Source organism: Pinus tabuliformis, chromosome 3_1, assembly GCF_031772625.1.
Source record: "Pinus tabuliformis cultivar Carrire ecotype Pingquan chromosome 3_1, CPIR1, whole genome shotgun sequence".
NCBI lineage: Eukaryota > Viridiplantae > Streptophyta > Pinopsida > Pinales > Pinaceae > Pinus > Pinus tabuliformis.
Genome location: NC_142301.1, coordinates 458,564,673 through 458,589,930, shown reverse-complemented (window position 1 = coordinate 458,589,930; position 25,258 = coordinate 458,564,673). Strand labels below are relative to the sequence as shown.

Sequence of the window (25,258 nt, the reverse complement as noted above, 5' to 3'; positions counted from 1 at the left end):
CAAGATTGTGTTGCCTCGGTGGGCTTAGAAATCCTTTCCAGTGAATGGAAGGATAGACGATAAAGTCAAGAGGTGGTTTTCTCTCCATTAGGCATATTAGTCCCAGGTTTAGGATATGCAATAAAGCTTGGAGAGTGGATCTCGGTTTAGGGCCTAGTGATTCGAGTTTAGATTGTGATAAAGCCCAAGAGACTAGGAGACAGGAAAATTCCTCACAGTGTAGGTGGAGAAATCTGGTGGCGTCCATGCTTGTTTGGCCTAGTGATCGAGTGGAGATCATGTTAAAGCCTGTTATGATGTGTTCATGGTGTTGGCCTAGTGATCCGGGATGGATTATGGTAAAGCCTGGTTTCTATTGATGAGGGTAAGGAGGTTTAGCCTCAGTCTGCCCTGGTTGGTTTTTTTGGTTTGAGTCCCACATTCATGCTTGGAATATGGCACGGGGGTGATTGGCCGAAGAGAGATTTCGTTCAGCCATTCTATGGTCGGGTGGAACGTGGTAGTCATATCTCCAGTTGGTTCATTGCATTCATTAATGAGAAATTTAGTCCCTTTATTTTCATGTGTAAATGTATTGATGTATATGTAGATTTTGATGGCTAATATGTTTATGGTATTTTTATTCCTATTATGTTGGTTATATGTACATTTTATGAAAACAACTCTATATGGTTCTCAACATGTTTTTACTTGTATATGAATGGATAATGTGTCTATGACCTAATAGATGATAATGACGAAAATGACATGAGGGAACAATGGTTCATAGTGATTCTCAGATAAGTATGAGATCCCTACACTTAATTTTGTTGTTTACACATGTAGGTTACATGTTGATGATATGTTTGATGAAATGCTTGGCATGGATAGTAGGGGTCTAGTTATGGTCTTGTTCATCTTATTTCTTTTGCATCATTGTTTCCCTGTATTTTTAACGATTTCAAGCTATAACTCCATTCTGGGCAGTGGCCTCAGCTCTCGGCCTGAAAAAGTGGATTAAATCTTAGGGTTGTTGGCACAGAACTAGCAATTTTGGTCCACAGTCACTAGCAGGCAGGCCTGTGAGAGAGACTTTAGGTTGTTGGTCACTCCCTTACCCATAGCATGAGAGCGACTATGGCCTAAGAGATCCAGAACAATAGTGGGACCTAGGGACATGCTGCCTGAGTGGCTGACTTATCTCCTGAGGCCTCTGTTGATGATGTTGGATGAATGTGTGTGATGTTCTATTGATTCCACATCCTTAAGGTCACATAGGTGGTCAAATCTGATCATAGTAGCCTCACGTCTCATGTTTAACTCGGTTGGCATGGTTACATGGGTGGATGTGGGAGGAGGGTGTTACAAGCAATAGATGAAAAGGTTGGAAGAAAAAAACTTGTGTAAATAAGACTTGTATATTAGATGAGCCCTAGATTTAGAGGTACAAGACAAATCAACCAATATTAAAGCTTGTTTTGATCCATGATGATGAAGATAGCTAGAGGTACCAAGAAAAAGATTACTTTAGTAAGAGGGAGAAGATTAAGAGAATACCTTTTCTGCTATTGCCAACCTCAAGGCTTTGAGGTACATGATAGAGTGATTCATGTTTGTAAATTGAAGAAATCCTTTTATGGGATTAAGCAGGCTCCTCATGCATGGTACTATCAAGACTATCTGTTGAGTCTTGGTTTTACCAAGAGCAGTGTTGATTTGTACTTCAAATTTGTCGAAGGTAAGCCCTTTATTTTGTTGCTATGTCATTGACTAGCGTAAGAGGGAGTTGATTGAACAATATTAAAATATTGAAAGCATAACATGAGTCTGACAAGATGGATTGTGAGTCCATTGACACTTCCATTATTTGAAGAAGCTATGAAATTTCAATTCTGATTGATTGGCTCAAGTTAATGTTTGCTATGCTATGAACTCATCGAGCCAATTATTTCTTGATCCTTGACATGTGTATTAGTTTATCTCCATGGCACCATTGATTATGGTTTGAGATTATGTTCTTGTGTTGGTGTCAAATTCCTACCTTGTTGGCAGATGATGTTCCTGTCTTGGTGACAGATGCCTGCCTAGGTGGAAGATGATGTTCCTTTCTTGGTGACAGAAGTCTTCCTTGGTGGTAGATGATGTTCCTATCTTGGTGACAGATGCTTGCACTGATTGAAGTTGATACTTCTGTTATGGTGAAAAAGTCTACAGATGAAGTTTTCTTACTTTTGTGTAGCGAGTGGTTGAGAATTCCTCTAAGAGAGATAGTGAGCATCGATTGTTCAACATCATATGATTTACAATCTTCCTTAGGATGGGCCAACTAGAATGGAAAAAACTTAATTGGGCTTTCAAGCCATCCATGCTTGCTCTAATATGACCCAAATTTTGGGAACATCCTTGTAAAGAGGCCAGGATCATAGTTGCCTCTTGTCTCAGCAGAATCACATCTTTAACATCATCTCTATCACCTTACAATAATGATCTCATGAGGGATATATTGCAGCTGATAGTGTAAACCCTTCAAGGGTTGAACAACATGATGCTTCCTACCTTTCAGAAGTGATGAAAAATTCTAGAACTCATGTCAGAGTTTAGATTTTGTTGGGTTGTGTTATATTCTTTCCACGACTAGCCCATGTAGTTAACCGAGGGGTTAGAAGGGGGGCGGAGCCCCCCCTTCATTGCGCCAATTGCATAGCGGGGGGGGGGGTCATAGGGGCTTTGAGGGGTGCAAGTAACCCCACTCTGTGGGGTCCAGGGCAGAGCCCCGGAATTTTTTTTTTTTGGACCCTATATTAGGTTGGGCGGACCTACCTATGGTTTTGTGCATGACTTTTCACACATGGTTTTGGATGTGATGGTTTTCGGTCCATGGTTTTGGACGCGATGGTTTTTGGTCCATGGTATTGGATGCTTCAGCATGTATAAATATGTATTGTAACATTGAAAGGAACATAATGAAAAATCATGCTAGTAGTCCTGGTTTTGGGATCCAGGGGAAAATCTCTGTGTATATGTGTTTTATGTGTTATGCTCTCACATTGTTTATTTTCTGTGTTTTAGAATTCGCATGTAGGTAATTTCTATACGAGGTTAAAACATACATTTGGTATCAGAGTTGTTTTGGATTCAAGGGGACGCCTTTGTTGCTGAGGGGTTTCGCTCGGGCCTATGGTAGACCCTATTCAGTGGGAGATCTGCGAGATAGATTTTGTTGGTGAAAGAAGATGGTGACCAGTGGAAAGATAGAGATCAAGAAATTTAATGGTCAGAGTTTTGAGTTGTGGAAACTCAAGATGGAGGATCTGTTGGTGAATAAAGATCAGTGGATCGCAGTAGATCTAGGTACTAAACCAACGGGAGTGTCTGATGAAGAATGGAAGAAGTTATATCAGAAGGCAAAGAGCACAATACGATTGTGTGTCTCAGATTCAGTATTGCTGAATTGTGGGACAAGTTAGGGACTTTGTACCAATCTAAGTCTCCGGTGAATAAACTGTTCCTACAGAAAAAGCTGTATAACATGAGCATGAAAGATGGAGACTCGGTGACAGAGCATCTGAATGCATTTAATACTATGGTAAGTCAGTTATTATCTATTGATATTAAAATTTCAGATGAAGATAAGTGCATCAGTTTGTTGTGTTCTCTACCATATTCATGGGATAGTCTGGATATTGCAATAGGTAGCAATACAACTGCTTTCCAGTTTGATGAAATAGTCTCATCCTTGCTGACGGAGGAGATGAGACGGAAAAATATGGAGAGCCATAATGGTGATGCCTTGTTTGTACGAGGAAGGTCCCAGATCAAAAACAAAAATAAGTCATCTAGTGGGAGATCTAAATCTAGAGGGAGATCTAAATCTCCAGGAAAACCTATAAAGGTGGTGTGCTGGAAATGTGGAAAGGAAGGGCACTACAAAAGGGACTATAAATCTAAAGTTTTTGATAAAGGAAAGGGATCTGATGATGCTCCTTCTGTAGAGGAAAAAACCACCTTAGATGAAGGTGGGGATGTGTACTTGGCTTCTTCAAGTACACATGTAGATCATGAGGCATGGTTGATTGACTAAGGTGCATCCTTTCACTTCACTCCCCATAGAGAGTGGTTCTACAAGTATGAGAAATATGATGGTGGTGATGTCTTCTTGGGGGATGACAGGAAGGCTAGAATCGTTGGTCATGGAAAAGTAAAGTTAATTGGTGACCGTGTTATTTACCTGGTCTTGTATGTGGATGATATGTTGCTAGTTGGAAATGACAAAGAAATTATCCAGGATTTGAAGCCCCATTTGTCCTCCAAATTCGACGTGAAAGATCTTGGTGCTGCAAACTATATTTTGGCCATGGAAATTAAAAGAGATCGAACAAAGAGGAAGCTCTGGTTAAACTAGAGGAAGTATGTCGAGACAATATTGCAGAAGTTTAATATGCAGGATAGTAAACCAGTGAAGGTTCCTATTCCTGTAGGTGTAAAGTTATCTGCCAAACAATGTCCCAAGACACAAGAAGAGGAAGAGGACATGTCTCGTGTTCCATATGCAAGTGTAGTCGGTAGCCTGATGTATGCGATGGTCTATACTAGACTAGACATTGCACATGCAATGGGAGTATTGAACACGTTTATGTCAAAACTAGGGAATGAGCACTGGACAACAGTGAAGCAGGTTTTCAGGTATTTGCGTGGCACTAGTGATTATGGTTTGTGCTACCAAGGAAGACCAGGATTGTACAGAGTGTTGGATATTCGTGGCTTTGTTGATGCAGACTAGGTTGGAGATCTGGATCAGAGAAGATCTATAAGTGGGTATGTGTTTAACCTATTTGGAGGTGCAATCAGTTGGATGAGTAAGAAATAATTTGTAGTGGCACTATCAACTACAGAGGTAGAATACATGGCAGCCACTCATGCAAGCAAGGAAGCAGTTTGGTTGCAGAGATTGTGTTCAAGTATGGGGTTAGTACAGGGAGCTATAAGGATAGACTGTGACAACCAAGTGCAATTTTCTTGGCAAAGAACCCTGCATATCATTCAAAGACAAAGCACGTTGATGTTCAATATCACTTTGTGAGGGATATGATAGAAGACAAAAAGGTGTTGCTGGTAAAGGTGGATACTTTGAAGAATACTACAGATGCATTGAAAAAATCTGTGATCTCTGAGAAGTTCTCTTGGTGTAGAGAAACAATGGGCGTTTTAGGGCTAGATAAATGACTAAGCTCTCTTGTGGCCCCCTGTGGAAAGAAAACAACAAGTGGGAGAATGTTGGGTTGTGTTATATTCTTTCCACGACTAGCCCACGTAGCGGGGGGAGTCACAGGGGGTTTGAGGGGTGCAGGTAACCCCACTCTATGGGGTACGGGGCAGCACCCTAGAAAATTTTGTTTTTGGACCCTATATTAGGTTGGGTAGACCTACCTATGGTTTTGTGCATGATTTTTTCGCACATGGTTTTGGACGTGATAGTTTTCGATCCATGGTTTTCAGCCCATAGTATTGGATCCTTCGGCATGTATAAATATGTATTGTAATTTTGAAAGGAACATAATGACAAATCAAGCTGGTAGTCCCAGTTTTAGGATCTAGGGGAAAATCTCTGTGTATATGTGTTTTATGTGTTATGCTCTCGCATTGTTTATTTTCTGTGTTTTAGAATTCGTATGCAAGTAATTTCTGTACGGGGTTAAAACCTACAGCTTTGGCACCTTTACGCTGAATTTGGAATGCAACGACTTGATCTTTTAGCTACTACAACCTTTTACATAAGCATTACATCATCTCATCCCAACTGGGTCGAAACAAGCATGCAAAAGGTCGTGTCCTTGTTCTTAGAAGGAGAAGATGACATCTGCAAGATACTAAGATCCAAATTTGGAGAAAGGAACTAGTTATATCACCAACCACCTATGATCTAATCGAAAAGTTGGTCATGCAAAACATAAAATTGTTCAAAAGGATGTTGAGTAAGAAGGATCTGAAGAGGATTAATGGAGGAAGCAAGAAAAAAGGAAGTAAGAATTGTAGTAAGAATGAACTAAGGAGAGGACCATGCTTTATCTGCAAGGGACCATAGGAAATTGATTATTCATTCTCAGGTGATAGGAAGGAGGCAACAAGCGCAAAACAATTAGAGACTCCTTCAGATCATGGGAATTCGTCTATAGTGTTGAAGGAAATGTAACTAGGTTCGGTCTTCATAAATGTAATTTTTGTATTTGTATTTATTCAAGAAAAGATAATTTGTTTTGATATTATTTGTCAATGAGTTTCTTTCTCATTGAAAATAGGCCAAGAACATTTTTAAGTTCTTCTAGAGAGTCAAAGTCAAAATGTAATTATGATGACACCCTTTGAGGGTATGTTACATCATGTATGCCAACATACAAGGTCATGGGAACACCTCCAAGTCAAGTCAAATCCTCTCCTAGCATCAACGAAGTCTCCAAGTAGCCAAATATTGAATAAAAGATGAATTATGATGAAATTCCCAAGTCAACCTAATGGACAGTCAAGTCGACCTAAAGAGGAGGGACATACCTCTATTTATAGAGGTTGTCCACTCCTCATTTGACATTAATGGAGCTTTGAAATCCGCAAGAGAAAGAGGATAAGTCTAACGAAGGAAGCAGAGAAAAAGAAGTCTTCTATGGTAGTGAAGCAAGGGAGAAAGAAGTCAAGGTTGAAGGGACTGTGTTTCTAGAGTCAACACATTTACACGTGTGAGAAAGGAAGGTCTGCCTACAGTCATTACAACAGAAAATCACAGTGACAAATATCTCTATTTTAGGCTAATAAACAAGTCCTTTAAGGCCTCCCCATCTAGTGAAGAAGGAAGGAAAAGACAACGAAGATAAGAGACTTGTTTTAGGGTTTTTGTCCACACGTACGAATATTTTAGAAGTAAACTTTTGTGGATTTGATAGAAGTTGAAGGAAACACATTTAGAGGCCTCATTCAGATGTATAACTAGGTCTAAAAGGTTTCCTAAGGAAATCGAAGAAGGTTCTCTTTATAGTGAAGTAAATAAGCCCTAAATTTTCTAGGGTTTCTCCTAAGAAGAAAAGAAGTCTCACTTAGACAAGTAGCAGAAAAAGGACGAAGTACTAAGAAGCAAAATGCGAGAAGAAACAGGTCCATGTACAGGAAGTTATGGTGCAGAAAGAGGAAGGATTTGACTTATGCTTGGAGGATATCCTAGTCAAGGGTCTAGGGTTTGGAAGTTGTTCAAATAAGAAGCATCAATAAGAGAAAACTTACCAACGATTTTCCTCTCAAGAGTGGAGAGGTTTTGTCCCTAATAGAGAGCCAAACTTGTGTTCTTGTTATTTTGTTTTGGTAGTAGTTTGATGAAGCACATACACTAATAAGAAGAATAAGATAAATTGTCAAAGATTGCCCTAGATTCTTGAACATTGTATTAGAGCTAAGGTGACACATCAAGGAAAGGGCAACTCAAGAACACTCATCAAGAAGAAACATCTACAAAGTTGAAGCATCAAGCCTAGAAGTCTCAATCACTTCAAAGACAAGAAGGGTCTACAATCCATCATTCATCAAGGAGGTCTACAATGCTAGAAGAAGAGCCTTACATAAAGGCACCTTCAAAGAAGAACATACCAAAGGAGAATCTACATCAAGCTACAAGTTTTCAAGAAAATCTCATCATCAAGCAAGTCCACTTGGAGAAGGCAACTTGAAGAACATCAAGATCTAGGGAAGACAAGCCATCAAGCCTTCAAGGAGGAAGAAAATCCATTACATCTCAAAATCTATCAAGTAAGTACATGTCCCCTTCTGAATATACATCAATGTATTTTTGCAAGGAAAGCAATAAATTGGTAGGTACCAATAAATTTCTTGCATGGAAGAAGAGGACTGATCTACTACTCAAGGAGAATGAACTCCTAGAGAATGTCAAATGGAATATCACTATCCCTGCTAAGGAATAGACTCAAGCCTTAGCCAAGTACAATAAGAATGAGACAAGAGCTCAAAGGATTCTGATAGAATCAATCAAAGACTCTCTCATTCCTTATGTCTCCAAGTTTGAGACATCAAAATAAATTTATGATAAGCTAGTAGATCTATTCTCGGTATCCACAACCGGAGAAGTAATATATCTGAGGAATGAATTATAAAAGATGAATATAACAAAGGAAGGAATAGCTCCCTACTTCATGAAAACATCTAAAATGAGAGATCAACTTCAAGAGCTTGGGAAATCATGTTTGACAAAGAGATGACAACTGTAGTACTCAATGCTTTACCTGAGGAGTGGGGAAACTTCACATCTAGCATATATGCCAAGAAGGAAGCAACCACTCTCAGTGAAATGTGCTCTCTATGCAGAACAAAGGAAACTAGACTTAAGGCAAAAGAAGACGTGGGATCAAGGAGCAAGCATTTACTACCATGGCCAAAAGAAAGGGTAAATTTGGAAAGTTTGGTCCACAAAGAACAAACAACAAAGACATGTCCAAGATCCAATGCTTTGGATGCCAGGAATATGGACACTACAAAAGAAATTGTCCTAAGCTTAAGAAGGACAACAACAACAAAAGAAAGAGGGAAGAAGCTCATATAACTCAAGAGATGAAAGAATAAGGAAATAAGCAAAAGAAGGAAGATCCTCTAGATCTCTACTATGACTAGGTCAAACTCTTTACTTCTAGACTTCTTTCAAAGTTTTGAGTAGAATAGAAGCATGTAGGAATAAATTAAAATTGCATGACTAGAAACATCCTCTAGAATCTAGCAGCATGATGTACATAGAGTTTTAGATACTCATGTAGATGTAGCATTTATGATAAGAACAAAAATGCATAAGTAGAAATATCTTCTAGAATATAGGAGTATGGCAGATATAGCTCAAGATATTCATGTAGAAGAAGCATACCTAGTATAGGACCTCATACATGATGAAAGAAAATTGATCATGATAAGAATCTTAGAATACCTAGATCATCAAAAGAAAGGAAACATTTGCAAGGCAATGATCTTTAAGATCCTATAATGGAATCTTCAAAACAAAGTTCATGGTCCAAAGCAAATGTATCATTAGGAATCCCATTCATGGGTTTCAAGAAAAGAATGATATGCAGGCAAGCTAAGATGAAGCAAGAAGGGCCACACCAAAGGATGATCAAAGGAGAATCAAGATGATGTATGTATGCATTAAAGTTTAGTCATGTTATCATATGATTGAGTCATGGGTATAGTTCTATAACATGATCTAGCATGAAAGAATCTCTTTCACCAAGAACATGCTCTAAAGCATGTACCACAATGGAACGAAGGTCAACAAAAGAATATGCTCACATAAGGAGCATAAGGTTGCTGACTAAGAACCAAGAAGAAATGCTGACAAGTCCAGAAAGCAAGCAATGAAGGAATTCTCTCACAAGAAGCATTAGATAGTTGACCTATCAATCTGAGAAGAAGCAAATGAAGAAAGAGATCAAGCATGTGAAGAACACCATGATCACCAAAAATCACTATCTGACAAAACTGCTTTGAAGATATCTCCCGAAAGAAGGCAGGAGAACTTTGAAAAACGGAGAAAGGACCCTTGACACCTATGAAGGCCTTGTAGATATAAAAGGTGCAAATAATTGATTCTACTCTACGAAGATGTCGTGATGAAGAAACCATCCAGCAAAATGCAATGTTGAAGAAATATTAGGATGAAGTCATGATGAGCTACTAGGTTGAAGCATGTAAACAAGCAAGTACAACGAAGCATCCACGAGAAGAATATTTTGAAGCATGGAAAAGATGACAAATTTGTAGCCACGATGACAAGAAAACCTGATATATGACATGAAAGCTACTTTCCTCAAAGGAAGCAATGACTTGACAAACCAGGGAGGAAAGTGATCGATGGATTGTGCCCTACCTAGAAGAAGTTCAAACAAAGACTTCATTACATCAAGAAAGGAAGGAGATCAAGTAGCTAAAGGATCCACAAAGAAGAAGCTGCTGATGAAGGAAAGCGTCCCCAGTTAAGAGAGAACTCTGACAGGTCCCTGATCAAGAGGGAGTTTTGGATCACCCCTGATTACAAAGGAGTGACAATTGTGTTTTCCATTCCATGGGTCATGCACTAGACCAGGACTAACAACTGCAAGTCTAGATGAAGGCCATGAATGGAAATGTACACACAATATAGACACAACATTCTTGTCTTCACTTGGGAATAAATAATGGGAGGATTGGGTAATCATCTGGCATCTAATACTCTTTGAGGATGTGTAGGGAATCCAAGACAAGAGTAGGCAAGAGGACCGATATTCTTTAAGGGCTGGGAACCTGAGATAAGAATAGTCCTAGAAGGTCATACTTGGAGAACACCCGGGTGGGTATGTACCTTGAGAGACAATGATGAAGGTGTCTATAAATCATTGGTCTCACCAGCATTGTAGCTCAGGGTCTCGTAAAGAGGCTGAGATGTTAGTGAAGTTCATGCACTATGACAATGCTGACGGATATGATGCTATAACAGATGCAATGCTAATTCGATTTCTCTTATGTGAATTCTTCAAGATTGAAAATTTCTAAACACCTTGTAATGTTGTATGAATACCTCCCTAGTTAAGAGGGAGTGTTGAAGGAAATGTAACGAGGTTTGCTCTTCATAAATCTAATTTTGATATTTTTATTTATTCAAGAAAAGAGAAATTATTTTGATATTATTTGTCAATGAGTTTCTTGCTTATTGAAAATAGGTCAAGCACATTTTGAAGTGCTTCTAGAGAGAAAAAGTCAAAATGTAGTTATGATGATACCCTTTGAGGGCATGTTACATCATGTATGTAAACATACAAGGTCATGGGAACACCTCGAAGACAAGTCAAATCCTCTCCTAGCACCAACGAAGTCTCCAAGCAGCCAAATAATGAACAAAAGATGAATTATGATGAAACTATCAAGTCGGCCTAATGGACAGTCAAGTTGGCCTGAAGAGGAGGGATAAACCTCCATTTATAAAGGTTGTCCGCTCCTCATTTGACATTAATGGAGCTTTGAAATCTGCAAGAGAAAGAGGATAAGTCTAATGAAGGAAGCCAAGAAAAATAATTCTTCTAGGGCAGAGAAGCAAGGGAGAAAGAAGTCGAGGTTGAAGGCACTATGTTTCTAGAATCAACACAGTCACATGTGCGAGAAAGGAAGGTCTTCCTGTGGTCATTACAACAGAAAATCACAGTGACAAATATCTCTATTTTGGGCCAATAAACAAGGCCTATAAGGCCTCCCCATCCAACGAATAAGGAAGGAAAAGACAACAAAGATAAGAGGACTGTTTTAGGGTTTCTGTCCACACGTATGAAGATTTCAGAAGTGAACTTTTGCGGATTTGACAACAATTGAAGGCAGCACATTTAGAGGCCTGATTCGGATGTATAACTAGGTGTACAAGGTCTCCTAAGGAAAGTGAAGAAGGTTCTCTCTATAGCGATGTAAAGAAGCACTAAATGTTCTAGGGTTTCTCCTAAGAAGAAAAGAAGTTCGACTTAGACAAGCAACAAAAAAAGGACGAAGTAATAAGGAGCAAAGTGCCAGAAGAAAGAGGTCCATGTGCCTAAAGTTATAGTGCAGAAAGAGGAAGGATTTGACATATTCTTGAAGGATATCCTAGTCAAGGGTCTAGGGTTTGAGAGTTGTTCAAATAAGAAGCTTCAATAAGAGAAAACTTACCAAGGGTTTTCCTCTCAAGAGTGGAGAGGTTTTGTCCCTCACAGAGAGCCAAACTTTGTGTTCTTGTTATTTTGTTTTGGTAGCAGTTTGATGAAACACACACACTAAAAAGAAGAAGAAGATAAATTGTCAAAGTGAATCACAAATTGTTATCAAATAAAGAAGAATCACACTACACCTGATTGCCCTAGATTCTTCAACATATAGTTGGGTTCATTGGTTTTTAGAAGAGCACCCAAGAAGGATTCGAGAAACCAAGTATAGATGGTGAGAAACAACACAATGTTATTAAAAAAGACTTGTTGAACGAAGCAATGATAATCAACCAACTTGACAAGCACTTAGAAATACATGGGAAAAGGAAGGAGGAAATAATTCCTAACAATGTGGTAGACTCTTATATAGTTGAGTCCATAGATCTCCATGGGGACATCCATGAAGAGTATGAGAAATAAAGTGTAGATAGCAGTCCACTAGTGCATCCGTGTTTGATAACCAGAGAGGATGAACAACAGATTGTCCCCATAGGTGTTGAAGGTCAAGAAGAAGACATTCATGGAGACTTAAGTGAGGAGTGAGTAGTAGTGAACCAACATGTTGAGAATGATCACAAGGAGCACAATGACAAACATAGCATGTAGGATGAGCCATTTCCGGAGAGATAGTCAAAGGTTCAAGTTGACATTGTGATAGTTGGGCATTTGGTGTGGACAAATGCAGAGACATTCAACCGGGCACCAAAATTTCTAGGAGGAGATTATCGAGAAAAGATTAAGCATTCCAAGACAGATCCTATGATGTTGAAGCAGAGGATTTAGACAGGTCGAGGCATTTTCTTACAAGAGAACATGAAAATTGAGGAGCTCATAAGGTTATTAATCGAGTTAACATTCAAGCTATCTAGTGTTGAGGAACGACTCAAGTCCCTCAGAAGGCAGCAAGAGAAGCATAGTTGGGAGTTCCAAAGCAGCCCTCTACAGGAATACATAGATAGGGATTGCAACACTACCAACCCACCTTTATACATTAGGGAGAGTGGGGCAGAGTTCTCCAAATGGATCATGTTGGGTGACCGGTTGGAGCAACATGAGTTGAGCATCGGGCCACATCAACATAGTAGACTTATTCCATGTGCATGTATTCATGCATTAAATCCTTCCTATAGGATGGATTGGCGAGAGATTATGAGTTGGAACTCTATTGATGGGATGATTCCTAGGAGGATACTCTTAGCCAAGGGCATATCGCAGCTTGGGCCCTTAGGCACAGGCAATGATGGGGGGCTGACATGGTATCATAACCCACAGATCCCAAGACTTAGGTGGCATTGGGATCCAAGTGAATCTATGAGGGCAAGATTGGTCGGAGGATTGTTTGGGATCGAGGTATCGAAGGATCCATTTAGGATCATTTAACATGGAGGCATGAAATAACACACTGATTTGTATGGGATCATGGTATCAATGTACATATGCTTCTACTGTGGATAGAAGTGGATTTCTTGAGGGCAAGCAATCTTTGGGCGTGAGGATTTGTAATATTCCTTTTTTTTGATATGGTCAAAATGGATGGAATCTTTCCATGGTATTTACTGTGGCACTTGCCAATGGTATGTACTCATAGTATTTGCCTTCATTTTTTGAGGGAAAATAATAAAATAAGGATTCTAGAGAGTCCATCAAGCCTATAAAAGGGATGGGAGCTAGGAATTGGGATCATCCTCAGTTGTCCATCTATTTTGTCTTTGTTGAGAACTTGGCAAGGCCAGTTCTAGTTTGATCCCAAGGACGAAAACCTCGTGGGTGTAACTGTCTCGTGGATCCATTGAGGGTCTACGATTGTGCTTGAGTGTCTTTTTTTCTCTTTTGATGAGCAGTCGTGCATGTCATTTTAAGAGCTTTGATATTATTGTATCGGCATATACTATTTTCTTTAGTTAATAATATAGATAAAGGCTTCATGTTCTTTTTAAATCCCTTGTGTTGTATGTTTAACTCGTTAATATTTCAATAAAATCACTGAAATATTCCAGATCTATTGATTCGCTGTTTAGGATCTTACAAAATCTAAAAGAATAATTATTTTTGTGTTCCCCAAATCCAAGTCAATAAAGAAAAAATGGAAGATGGTACAAGATTTTTCTTGGCTTATCCAAGATTCAAATCTTCTCACATTATTACACAGCTGTCCAACGATAAAAAAACATATATATCAAGGGTTGTACATCCCTCAGGAGTCATGCCATTCCTCCAAGTAAGGGCTCACGGGAAAGAGTGATATCATGGAGGCCATGGGGTTAGAATGGGCTCGAGGAATAATTATTTTTGTGTTCCCCAAATCCAAGTCAATAAAGAAAAAATGGAAGATGGTACAAGATTTTTCTTGGCTTATCCAAGATTCAAATCTTCTCACATTATTACACAGCTGTCCAACTATAAAAAAACATATATATCAAGGCGCTTAGTTGTACATCCCTCATGAGTCATGCCATTCCTCCAAGTAAGGCTCACGGGAATGAGTGATATCATGGAGGCCATGTGGTTAGAATGGGCTCGAGGAAAGTTCCCTGGCGAAAATCCGGTGGAAAGAAAAAGTTGCAGTCTAAATCCACACCGTACATGTTTTAATGGATGTTTAGTTGAGTAAGATAACGGTTACCGTCCTTCAAGTGGGAAAATCCTTCTGTAAAAAAACACCATAACTGAAAATCTGATGGGTGGAAGCTCAGTTGCATGTAAACTTTCAAATCAAAATTCGATTAGCTAAGGCTCAGATCTCCATGTATCATTGAAGCCTTGGTCCCATGAATCAAAATCTTATTTAATTTAATTTTGTGCTTTTCGGGGTTGTTGCAGAGTATTCAATTTGACTTGTGTAAATTCTGACAAAAGCTTAGGATCTGTGCTTTTCGTGGTTGTTGTAGGGTATTCAATCGTGGTTTTTCCCCACAGAAAAAGTATTCAATCGTGGTTGTTGTAGAGTATTCAATTTGACTCATCTAAATTCTGACAGAAGCTTAGGATCTATCATTTTCGTGGTTATTGTATTGTATTCAATTTGGCTGGTGTAAGTTCTGACAAAAGCTTAGAGCATTGCCCACTCGCTGGAGGCTGGTCAACCTTTTAATGGCATAGGCTAAAGGCCAAAGGATATGCATCGTTTTCTTATTAAATTTAGTGCATGGAAAGTGACAAGACGATACATATTGTTTTTATTTCTTAAAAGAGAGATGTAAAAGATTTTTATTACTTAATTGCATATTCAAGGAATTTTTGGAAAATTAGAAACCAGTTCAAACAATTAATTGATTTTTGTTTTACCATCAAATTTGAAAATATTAGATTCAAAAAAAGTGATTATAGTTTGCATTAAACAAAATTTTGAAAATATTAAATTCAAAAAAGTGATTATAGTTTGCTCTAACAAATTTTTAGACGGGTCACTCATATCTGCCCACAATTCTTTGGAGGGGTCACCCATATAGAATTACATTATTGCTTCTGGAATTTTGGTGTCTGAAATCCATTTACAATAATTCCACCAATATTTAACCTATAACTACACAACTTTAAACATAAATGCATTTCCCTGCATATATCTTCTGGCCGTTGCCAATCGACTTCCACCATTCTGCTAAAGCCCCACGCTGTCATGGCCACATCACAAGTAGTTTTGCATCTAAAGAATTCTGGGAAGTTTTCGTCTGCTAATTATTTTGATAAGAAATCGGAATTTCTCCTCCCAATCAAGAAAACCATTTCGTTCTCTAGGTCTTTGTCCAACTTTGTACTAAGCGAGCACAAGAAAGGATATTGGGTATGTAAGAAGTCAAGAACTTCATGTAATTCTGAAGGCACTTTTTTCTCAGATGAGCGAAGATCAAGTGGATTACCGGACACAGCAAGTAGCAGTGTGACAATAATGGAGGGAATTGCTACAACAAGCATCTCTGCTATAGCTCCATTCAAGGGTCTGGGAATTATAGATTTTATGAAGGACAAGAACTTTCTCATCACAGGTGCCACTGGTTTCGTTGGAAAAGGTAAAAGGTACTTCCTTAGGATATTATCTGTTTTTCATTTTACTTCACAGTTGTATACTAAACATTATGTGTTTTATATATTGCAGTGCTTATAGAGAAAATATTAAGAATGCAACCAGATGTAGGAAATTTGTTTTTGATAATCAGAGCTGAAGATTCCGCTTCTGCATTAAAAAGATTGAAGAATGAGGTAAGATAAATCCGGATTCCAAAACTTGATGTATTCTCTGCTGTTGTAGTGGAATATGGTTGAGATTAACCAGAGTTGATTTTATGATCTAGGCTTTGCTGCTCTTCTTAACTATAAGCTGTCGAGTCATCGATCTCGACGATGTAGACAAAGCGATCTTATATATATATATAGATCCCCTATTCCTAACCAATTTTGTTAAAAAAAAACTCTTTTTGAATCCTCGGTATCATAGGTGCAGAGTTGTGGCAAAGTAGTTATCTCTTTCTAGTGATTTCAGTTTCTTTATTTCGGAAGGCCCTCGTACATTTCCTGGTTTGGAGTTCGGTGAAGATTCGGTATAATGATTAATATATTTTATTGGTGGTTTGTTTGGTGTAATTTTGATTTTGATTATTTTATCTTGATTCATCTTTACACTGTTATATATTCAATTAAATAAAATGTTTCATAACCCAACTACAAAGTTAATAGTTAACTCTGCATTTCAATGTTTCAATTTGTTTTATATATTAATTATTAGAAGTGATAATCATCGGCAAATAGAATATTTGTGTCAAAAATTTAATATTTTTTTATTAAAATTATAGTTTAATATGTATTTTAAATTTGTAAAATTGTAAGATAATTTTTACATAAAAATTATTATTAATTTTAAATTATGTTAATAGGTGTGTTTATTTTAAAATAGGTTTTTCACAATTTTATTTTAATTATTAATAATGGTTAACTAGATGGTATAGCTTTTAACTTTCATGGAATATATTGGAATATTCATAGTAGTATATTTTAGAATATATCTTTCGTAATTTTAATTTAATTATGAATAATTATTAGGTGGATGGTAAAAATTTAATTTCTATGGAATATGCTAGAACATTCATAGTAGTATTCACAAAAGGGTTAAGATTTATCAATTATGCTTTTTTAATTAATTTATCTCAAATTAATTAATTAAAAAAATGTCATATCAACAAATGTCATATTAAGAATGTAATATTAATAAGCCATGTTATTGGCCGAGTGAATTGTAGAAATAACTATTTACAAATTAAATATTTCCATGGTAAAGTGAATATATATATATATATATATATATATATATATATATATATATATATATAGATAGATAGATATATATATAAAGAAAGTTGTGTGGAGGGGTGCTATATGGCTCTAGAAGACATGTGGCCATGCATTTTGCTATCCTATCTTGTAAACACTTTCGTTCAATTAAATTACATAAAAATAAAATAAAATAAAAAACTAATAATTATAGTTATTAATTATTAATCAAAATATTTTTTCTGAGCAAATTTATATAAAAAATTAAAATAAAGTTAAAACAATAAAGAATTAAAAATTATAACTATAATAATTATCATAATTAATTACAATTAATAACTAAACTATTCTAGATTTATCTTAACTCTAGTTCTACCAAGTGTTTAGGGGAGCAAATTTTTTGACGTGTAAATCTCTTTTATAGGGAAAAGAGATTTGATCCTTCTAGACATTTTGTTAAGATGGATTTGGGCTGATTAATGATGATGATAATAATAATAATTGTTGCATGGACATAGACTCTCCAACCTAGTAGGAAGAGAGGTTGTAATATGTTGTTGAGTAAACAAAAAAAATAAAATAATGAAAATATAAAACCTTAAGTTAAAATAAAAATAACTTCAAACTAAAATAATAAAAATAAAAATTCTATGTTATTATTATTATTTTTATTAATTCTTATTATTATTTTTTGTTGAATGGTTAAAGTAAAGTTGATTTTGTCAAGTTACTGCATTTTTTGAGCTTTAGTCTAATTGGATCTTTCAACCATTAAGAGAGATCAAAGATCTAAGTTGATTTAAAATAAAATTACTAATAAAATTATTTTTTTCCATTTTCTTTTTAATTTGTGCAAGTTAAGATATATAATAAAATAAGTGTTAATATTATAGATAAATACTTATTAACATTTATTAGTAATTTAATTTATATAAGCTATATTAATAATAGAATTGTGAATCCCAAAAATTCTTTTTCCAGTAAAAAAACTCAGGTTATCATATTATTTATTTATCAACGATTTTACCTAAAATAGATCTTCATAACTTCTTAATATATTTTGTTAAATATATGAGGTAATAGCAGCAGGGAATCTTTTTTTGTTGTCAAACTCACACAACCAAACTTGAATTCCATCAATTTATTAACCAGAGAAAGAATTTGATTCCAAAATAAACTATGCCGATGAGTCGCGTGAGTTCTTTCTATGATTCTGTTTTTTAGGTTGTTGACACCGAGTTATTCAAGGGTTTACGTGAAAAATATGGCAATGAATTCCATAAATTCATATCGACAAAACTGGTTCCTGTAGCTGGTGATATGACTCAACATAATCTTGGAATAGAAGAGGAGATGGCCGATCTGCTCATAAAGGAAGTTGACATCATTGTCAGTTCAGCAGCCAATACAACATTTGATGAAAGGTTTTTGCATGTCTTGCTAAATGCTTTGATGTTGATAAATAGGATAATTTATATTAAAAAGCTATATTTCGCATTAAAAAATGCAGACATTCTATGACTGAGCATCACGATCGTATGTTGCAGGTATGATGTCGCGCTGAAAACCAACACAAGAGGAGTTTGTCGCCTTTTTGAATTTGGTAAACGCTGCAAGAAGGTCCAACTTTTCACACACCTGTCTACGGGTACCCATTATCGCATCCTTGCTCTGCTAATATTTCTACTAAGAATGTGCTAAGGTTCTGCTTGGTTTCCTTCACTTCAGTTTTTATTATTAATTTTTCATTAACGGAATACACGGTTTTTTCACTCCAGCGTATGTATATGGGCAAAGACAGGGTCGAGCACTAGAGAAGCCGTTTCGGATGGGGTACAGTGTAGCTAAGGAGAAAGTAGAATCTGCTCCGCCTTTGAACATCGAAGCTGAATTTCATTTAGCAAGCAAAGCTCGTGAGACTTTTGAGATTGAATTTTCGAACTTTGCAACCTGCAAGTTGAACAAGGGACTGGATTCACAAAAGAAAATTGCTCAAAGAATGAGAGATTTGGGCATGGAAAGGTGCCATTAAGATTCATATTAATGTTACATTTTGACCCTCTTATATCGTTTGTTTTTCTTGGCACACAGCTTCGCAATAATATCTAGTTAGGTTAAACTCTATTGGTAGTGCTTTCCTCCAAGATCTTAAGTGTTTGGAAATTTTGTTCAGGGCAAGAACATACGGATGGCAGGATACTTATGTTTTCACAAAGGCAATGGCTGAGATGCTAATGGCAAGTGGTGGGGATGATTTTCCTGTGGTTATTGTTCGTCCGAGTGTCATTGAAAGCACATACAGTCAACCTTTTCCTGGATGGATACAAGGCCATCGGTAACTAAAATCACTTCCGGAATCTCATCGATTATTTGCATTAGATAATATGAGTTAAAAATGAAAAATCTGGTTGCAGAATGCTTGATCCAATCCTGACCCACTTTGGAAAAGGACAACTATCTTGTCTCTCTGCCGATCCAGATACTCTGGTCGATGTGGTTAGTAACTGTAATTATATCACAAACTGCACAAATATTTCATATCAGCCCCTTCATAGTATTTTTTTGATTATCATTTTTCTTAAATATCTTAACATTTGAATAGAAATTACAGGTACCTGTAGACATGGTAGTAAATGCAACTTTGGCAGCCATAGCTAAACATGCTGGAATACCTGGCTTACAAATCTATCACGCTGCTTCTTCCATTGCAAATCCTATAAGATTCCAAGACATCATGAAAATAACATTTGAGCATTTCAGATGTAATCCATACTTCGATAAGAAAGGGAAAACAGTAAGATTGCTGAAGGAAATGACCTGCTTTCCAACCATGGAGGACTTATGTGATCAAGCATTGGACGCTGCTGAAAATATGCCCCAGAAGCAGAAGAACATTTCGCTGAAATCACTTGAGCAAGCGAAATACATGTCCAGGGTCTACGAGCCATACTTGTTCTATAAAGGAAGGTGAGTTGGCAAAAATATTATTTGCTACCGCTGTTAAGATAATTATTAGACTCAAAAATGGATTTGGGCACAAGTATAGTTCTGGATGCAATGAACTTGTAGCGGATTTATGTTGCTAGGTAGACTCTGAACAAGAAGTACGGATTACATTAGATATGTCATTGTCAGTATCAGATTTTGCTACCGCTGTTATGATAATTATGAGACTCAAAAATCGATTTGGGCACAAGGATAGTTCTGGATGCAATGAACTTGTAGGGGATTTATGCTGCTAGGTATTATTGACTCTGAACAAGCAGTACGGCTTATATTTGATATGTCATTGTCAGTATCAGATCCTAAATATCAGTGTAATATCTCCAATAAGCTTAGCACCTACAGATAGTCATATATTCTTATAACTATGACGAATCCCGGGACTATCTATAGGTTTGCCATTCCATTTGACTAATAATATACCAGGGACTATATCTATCTTTGCTTCTTCATTTCACTAAGTTAACATGCTTTTATATTTCTCCAGATTTGATATCTCAAACTTGGAGAAGTTGTTCCAAGAGCTTTCTGAAGAGGAAAAGGAGAATTTCGGATTTGATGTTAAGAAGATCGAGTGGAGAAATTACCTTGGAAATATCCATATGCAGGGACTTCGTCAACATGTCATGAAAGGACGCGGTGCAGGAAAACGCTTCGTAAATATACGTTGCCAGTAACTTCCTCACTCTCATGGTTCTGCAACAACTCATTTAAGCCTTAATGGCAGGTGACAAATTTCGAAAGCTCTACGTTTTTTATTTTTATTCATCTCATGGACAGCAAAACACGTATATTAAAGTATGTCAGTCGTGTTGCTATAAACGACCGTCATCCTTTCATGTTTTCATTTTAAACGTATTGAGGTTGATTGGAAAATAACGATAAGTTTATCCATTCTCATACATTTTATAAATAAATATTTTAATGGTAAATTATATATTTTATAATATTATCCCACAATATATTGTGTTGGTTCTGCAACAACTCATTTAAGCCTTAATGGCAGGTGACAAATTTCGAAAGCTCTACGTTTTTTATTTTTATTCATCTCATTGACAGCAAAACACGTATATTAAAGTATGTCAGTCGTGTTGCTATAAACGACCGTCATCCTTTCATGTTTTCATTTTAAACGTATTGAGGTTGATTGGAAAATAACGATACGTTTATCCATTCTCATACATTTTATAAATAAATATTTTAATGGTAAATTATATATTTTATAATATTATCCTACAATATATTGTGTATATACATATACAATATATATAGAGTATATTATATACACAGTAATAGGAATGAAATTTTAATTAAATAAGTATGGGATTATAATTTAGTTATTGTCAAGTGAAAATTATGTTTTAGGAAAATTGCAAATTGATATATGAAGTGGAAAAACTTATTTTTTACTAAGAGGCAAAGACTTACATAATTTTTAGTGGGTAGTAATCACTAATAAATTTGCAGATTTACATTTTTTACTTTTACTTATTAAATTACTAAACAACAAATAAATAATGGTGGCAGTAGCTCTTAGTAAGTATACTTATTTACATTTTGTTCTTATTTTGAGTAGTTTTCCTATGAAGCTTAACAATGATTTTATGCAATACTCTTTATTTATGTGAGTATGAGTTTAATTTTGGGTGGTTTTCCTATGAAACTTAACAACATTTTTATGCAATACTTGCTTAAATTATGGTGAACATAATAAATATGTTATTTATGTGAGTATGAGTTTTAATTTTGGGTGGTTTTCCTATAAAGCTTAACAATAAAACGTATGCGCATAAATATCTAAAAATCATAGCATAAATATTGCGACCTTATCCAAACAGTATAATAGAAAAATTTGAGTCAATTATCCACATGACATTGTATGGTATAAAAGCTTTTCTAAAACGTTCAAATTATTTTCCAATCAAATATTTAAAAGCTAACTTTTCTAGTAATATTGAAAAATATATATTCTAAACTAATAATGATAAATAAAATTCCACCTTGGCACGAACTAATAATACATACTTTATTAAAATAAGACGCATGGTATTGGAATTTACGTCACCTAAATTGCCCATGTCTAACGGTTAGTGTATACGAATGAGATAAGTTTACATTAACCAAAGAAAATTAAAAAACAAGTTATTCATTAAAATAATTAAAAAACATAATATAAATTAATAAATTAAAATAATTGTATCTATCTTATTTTGAGGGAGAACGATCGGATGCTGTTCCTGTTAGGGTTCCTACGTATACCGTGCCGCTCTACACCATTACGCTCACTCCTCACTTGATTCTAATCTTCGTTGACGCTTCTCCATGAATCTGCCCTCCGAAGGGGTGGGCGCGGTCCCCCCTCCACCCATCGGTCCCTCTTCTCACATTTCTGCAAGGGCATACACTCAGGCGAGTCCTTGCCCCACCCTAGTGGTTGCACATGACATAGATCCTGCTATCGACAACGCTGGTGCCTCTGCTGCAGATTCTGCGGCCGCCAAGGACAAAGGCATTGACCAGAATGCCTCGCTGTCACAGCCAAAGGTGTCCTCTGCTACATGCATCCCAAGTCTGTAGAAAGAATCAAAATAGATCTCCCTAGTCATCGAATCAATAGCCAAATCCAATACATGAGGGATCATGCACTCATAGGAAAGTTCCTCGGATTCTGGCCAACTGAAAAGGCCCTGCAAGGATGGATCGCCTCCAAATGGAAGCCTAAAGGACAAGTAACCCTGCAGCTCGGTCCCAAGGGCTTCTTCACTACTACTTTCAATTGTCTGGAGGACAAAACTTGTATCTTTGAGGGAGGCTCGTACTTCTTCAACTCTGCAGGCTTGTACCTTCGTGACTCCAATATGGATCCATTTGTACTCACTTCCCTGGAATACTGGAACGAAGAGACCTTAAAGGACATAGGCAATAGCCTCGGGGTTTTCATCAAAGTTGCTGAGGAAACCAAACTCCGAAGTTACACCTCATATGCCAGGATCTGTGTACACATGCATCTGGCCAAAGCATTCGCGGACTCGGTAAGTCTATTTCATGACAATTTTGAATGGGTCCAAACAATAGACTACGAGCATGTTCCTTTTCATTGCAGGAAATGCCACGAACATGGCCATCCTTTCAGGGATTTCCCTATGAATCTTCAGTCTAAAGTCCCTGTCAATGAGATGAGCAAAGATGCTGAGGGATTCACAAAGGTTTCCAGTAGAAGAGAGTACACCAAGAAATCTCCAGTCGCCCTAGATAATCTCAAGATACCTGAAACTCGGAATAGTTTCGAAATCATAACTTCTCAAAATTACATGGAGGATCTCCCTTTAAACCCTACTTCAGATCCATCTCCTTCTTCACCCCCCCTCCTCCAAAATCTTTAGCTCCGCTCTTAGCCTCCGATCTCACCAGCATCCCCGCCACTTCCTCCTCTGATAAAAAAGCTCCAGATACAACCCTACAGTCTTCCAACATGGAGGTAGATGCAGCTCTAGCTCTCAGAATCCATCAAGATTCAAACGAGGAAGAACAGAACATACCGATACATATGGATGAGGAACTAGAAAGTGTAGATTTGGGAGGTCTGTATATTCTCAGATTGGAAGCAGCGTGTCGACAGAAAGAATTCAGTGCTATACCCCCCCGGGAAATAGAAAGACTTGAAGTAGTTTTAGCCAGAGCACAGCATAACAAATGTCTTAGTATTCAGGCAGGCAATCCTTGAGATGGTAAGAAAATACTGAAAGACATGAAGAAACGTGGGCGCAAAACGGATCTGCAGTGGACCATTATTATTAGAGAAATGTTGGTGGAATCAGGTAGATTTCCCAAGTTGACCAAGTTTTTCAAATCTCTTCCCCATTGTTCCTCATGAAGCACATCTCATGGAATGTGAGAGGGCTTAATAGCCCTGCAAAACACAAAATGTTAAAAAATATGATCCAGCAAGAAAAGCCTTCATTAGTCTTTCTACAAGAAACAAAATGCAATAGCACTGTACTGGAAAAGATTCTAAATAAAGCCTGGTCAGGAAGCCGCTCAGTCTCAGTGGATGCTTCAGGAGCTTCAGGAGGGTTAGCAATTGTGTGGAACCCTCAAGTTCTCTCCCTTCAAGATTTTCATGCCTCACACTTCTTTATTCAGACAACCTTCCACCTAATTGGGACCAATATCCATGGTCATCTCTCTAATGTGTATTTCCCACAAGATTTACAAAAAAAGTTGGATCTGCTGGACACACTCACAGCTCTCAACTCTAATAGGAGCTTTCCCCTTTGGATTTGTGGTGGTGACTTCAACATCATCACAACTTTGGAGGAAAAATTAGGAGGAAGATCGAGGCTGGAAGGTGACAGTATTGGCTTCAAAGACTTCATCCACAGGAATCAGTTAATGGACCTTCAGACTTCTAATGGTATGTATACATGGACCAATAAAAGAAGAGGACCACAACATATAGCTTCTAGGCTGGATCGATTCCTTATGTCGGATAATGCCATTCACCTGGGTGGGGACTTTCATGCTTCCATCATGCCTCAAGTGGGCTTTGATCACTGGCCCATAATGCTACAGTGGTCGCGTCTAGGCTCTAAGTGCAATAGACCTTTCCGCTTTGAATCCTTTTGGTTTTCTCATCCTAACTTCAAAGAAGTAGTCATCGAAGCCTGGAAATCCTTCACTCCCCCTGCAGGAGCCAAGATGTTCCAGTTTCAACAAAAGTTAAAATACCTTAAACAAGTTCTCAAATCAGGGAACTGCACTCAGTTTGGCAACATTTTTTATCATCGGAAAGCGTTGGAGCAACAAATGAATACACTACAACAACGTATTATCTCTGAGGGAAGAATGGAAGTCTATGCGTAACAGGAGGAGGTACTCTTAACCCAGATTGAAGCACAAAGGCAACAAGAAGAGACCCTGTGGCGATAAAAATTCAGGATCAGATGGCTAAAGGATGGGGAAAAAAATGTGAAATTCTTTCACAGGTCTACCATTCAAAGGAGAATCCATAATAACATCGCCTTCATTAATAATCAGCAAGGGGAGCGTCTGGAGGTGCATGAAGAAGTGGAACAGGAATTCATAGAGTACTTTCAGGACATTCTTCGGGAGCCCCCGGGCTGCAGAAACCAAGCTATTCGATCTATTACGCAGCACATTCCTAAAATCATCACCGCAGACCACAACACTATGCTTCTCCAGCCTATCTCTATGCAGGAAGTGGAGGACACAATGGCCCAACTCAAGGATGGCAAAGCGCCTAGCCCTGATGGCTT

The 25,258-nt window shown here is 37.2% G+C and overlaps 1 protein-coding gene across 1 annotated transcript; it reads left to right on the top strand.

The window, feature by feature from the left end:
- Positions 1-15,277: 15,277 nt before the first annotated feature.
- On the top strand, positions 15,278-20,929 carry LOC149187724 (fatty acyl-CoA reductase 2, chloroplastic-like). The gene is made up of 9 exons (XM_089412867.1): positions 15,278-15,724; positions 15,811-15,914; positions 18,204-18,403; positions 18,527-18,627; positions 18,758-19,001; positions 19,153-19,314; positions 19,394-19,475; positions 19,591-19,946; positions 20,470-20,929. The coding sequence occupies exons 1-9, from the start codon at positions 15,334-15,336 to the stop codon at positions 20,657-20,659; spliced, it is 1,830 nt and encodes a 609-aa protein (XP_089268993.1). The 5' UTR covers positions 15,278-15,333; the 3' UTR covers positions 20,660-20,929.
- The last annotated feature ends 4,329 nt before the right edge of the window (positions 20,930-25,258 follow it).

Coding starts and splice junctions, on each gene's coding strand:
- LOC149187724 (XM_089412867.1), top strand. CDS start 15,334: ATGGCCACATCACAAGTAGTTTTGCATCTAAAGAATTCTGGGAAGTTT. Junction 15,915..18,203: donor TAAAAAGATTGAAGAATGAG/GTAAGATAAATC, acceptor TCTGTTTTTTAG/GTTGTTGACACCGAGTTATT. Junction 19,002..19,152: donor AGAGATTTGGGCATGGAAAG/GTGCCATTAAGA, acceptor AATTTTGTTCAG/GGCAAGAACATACGGATGGC.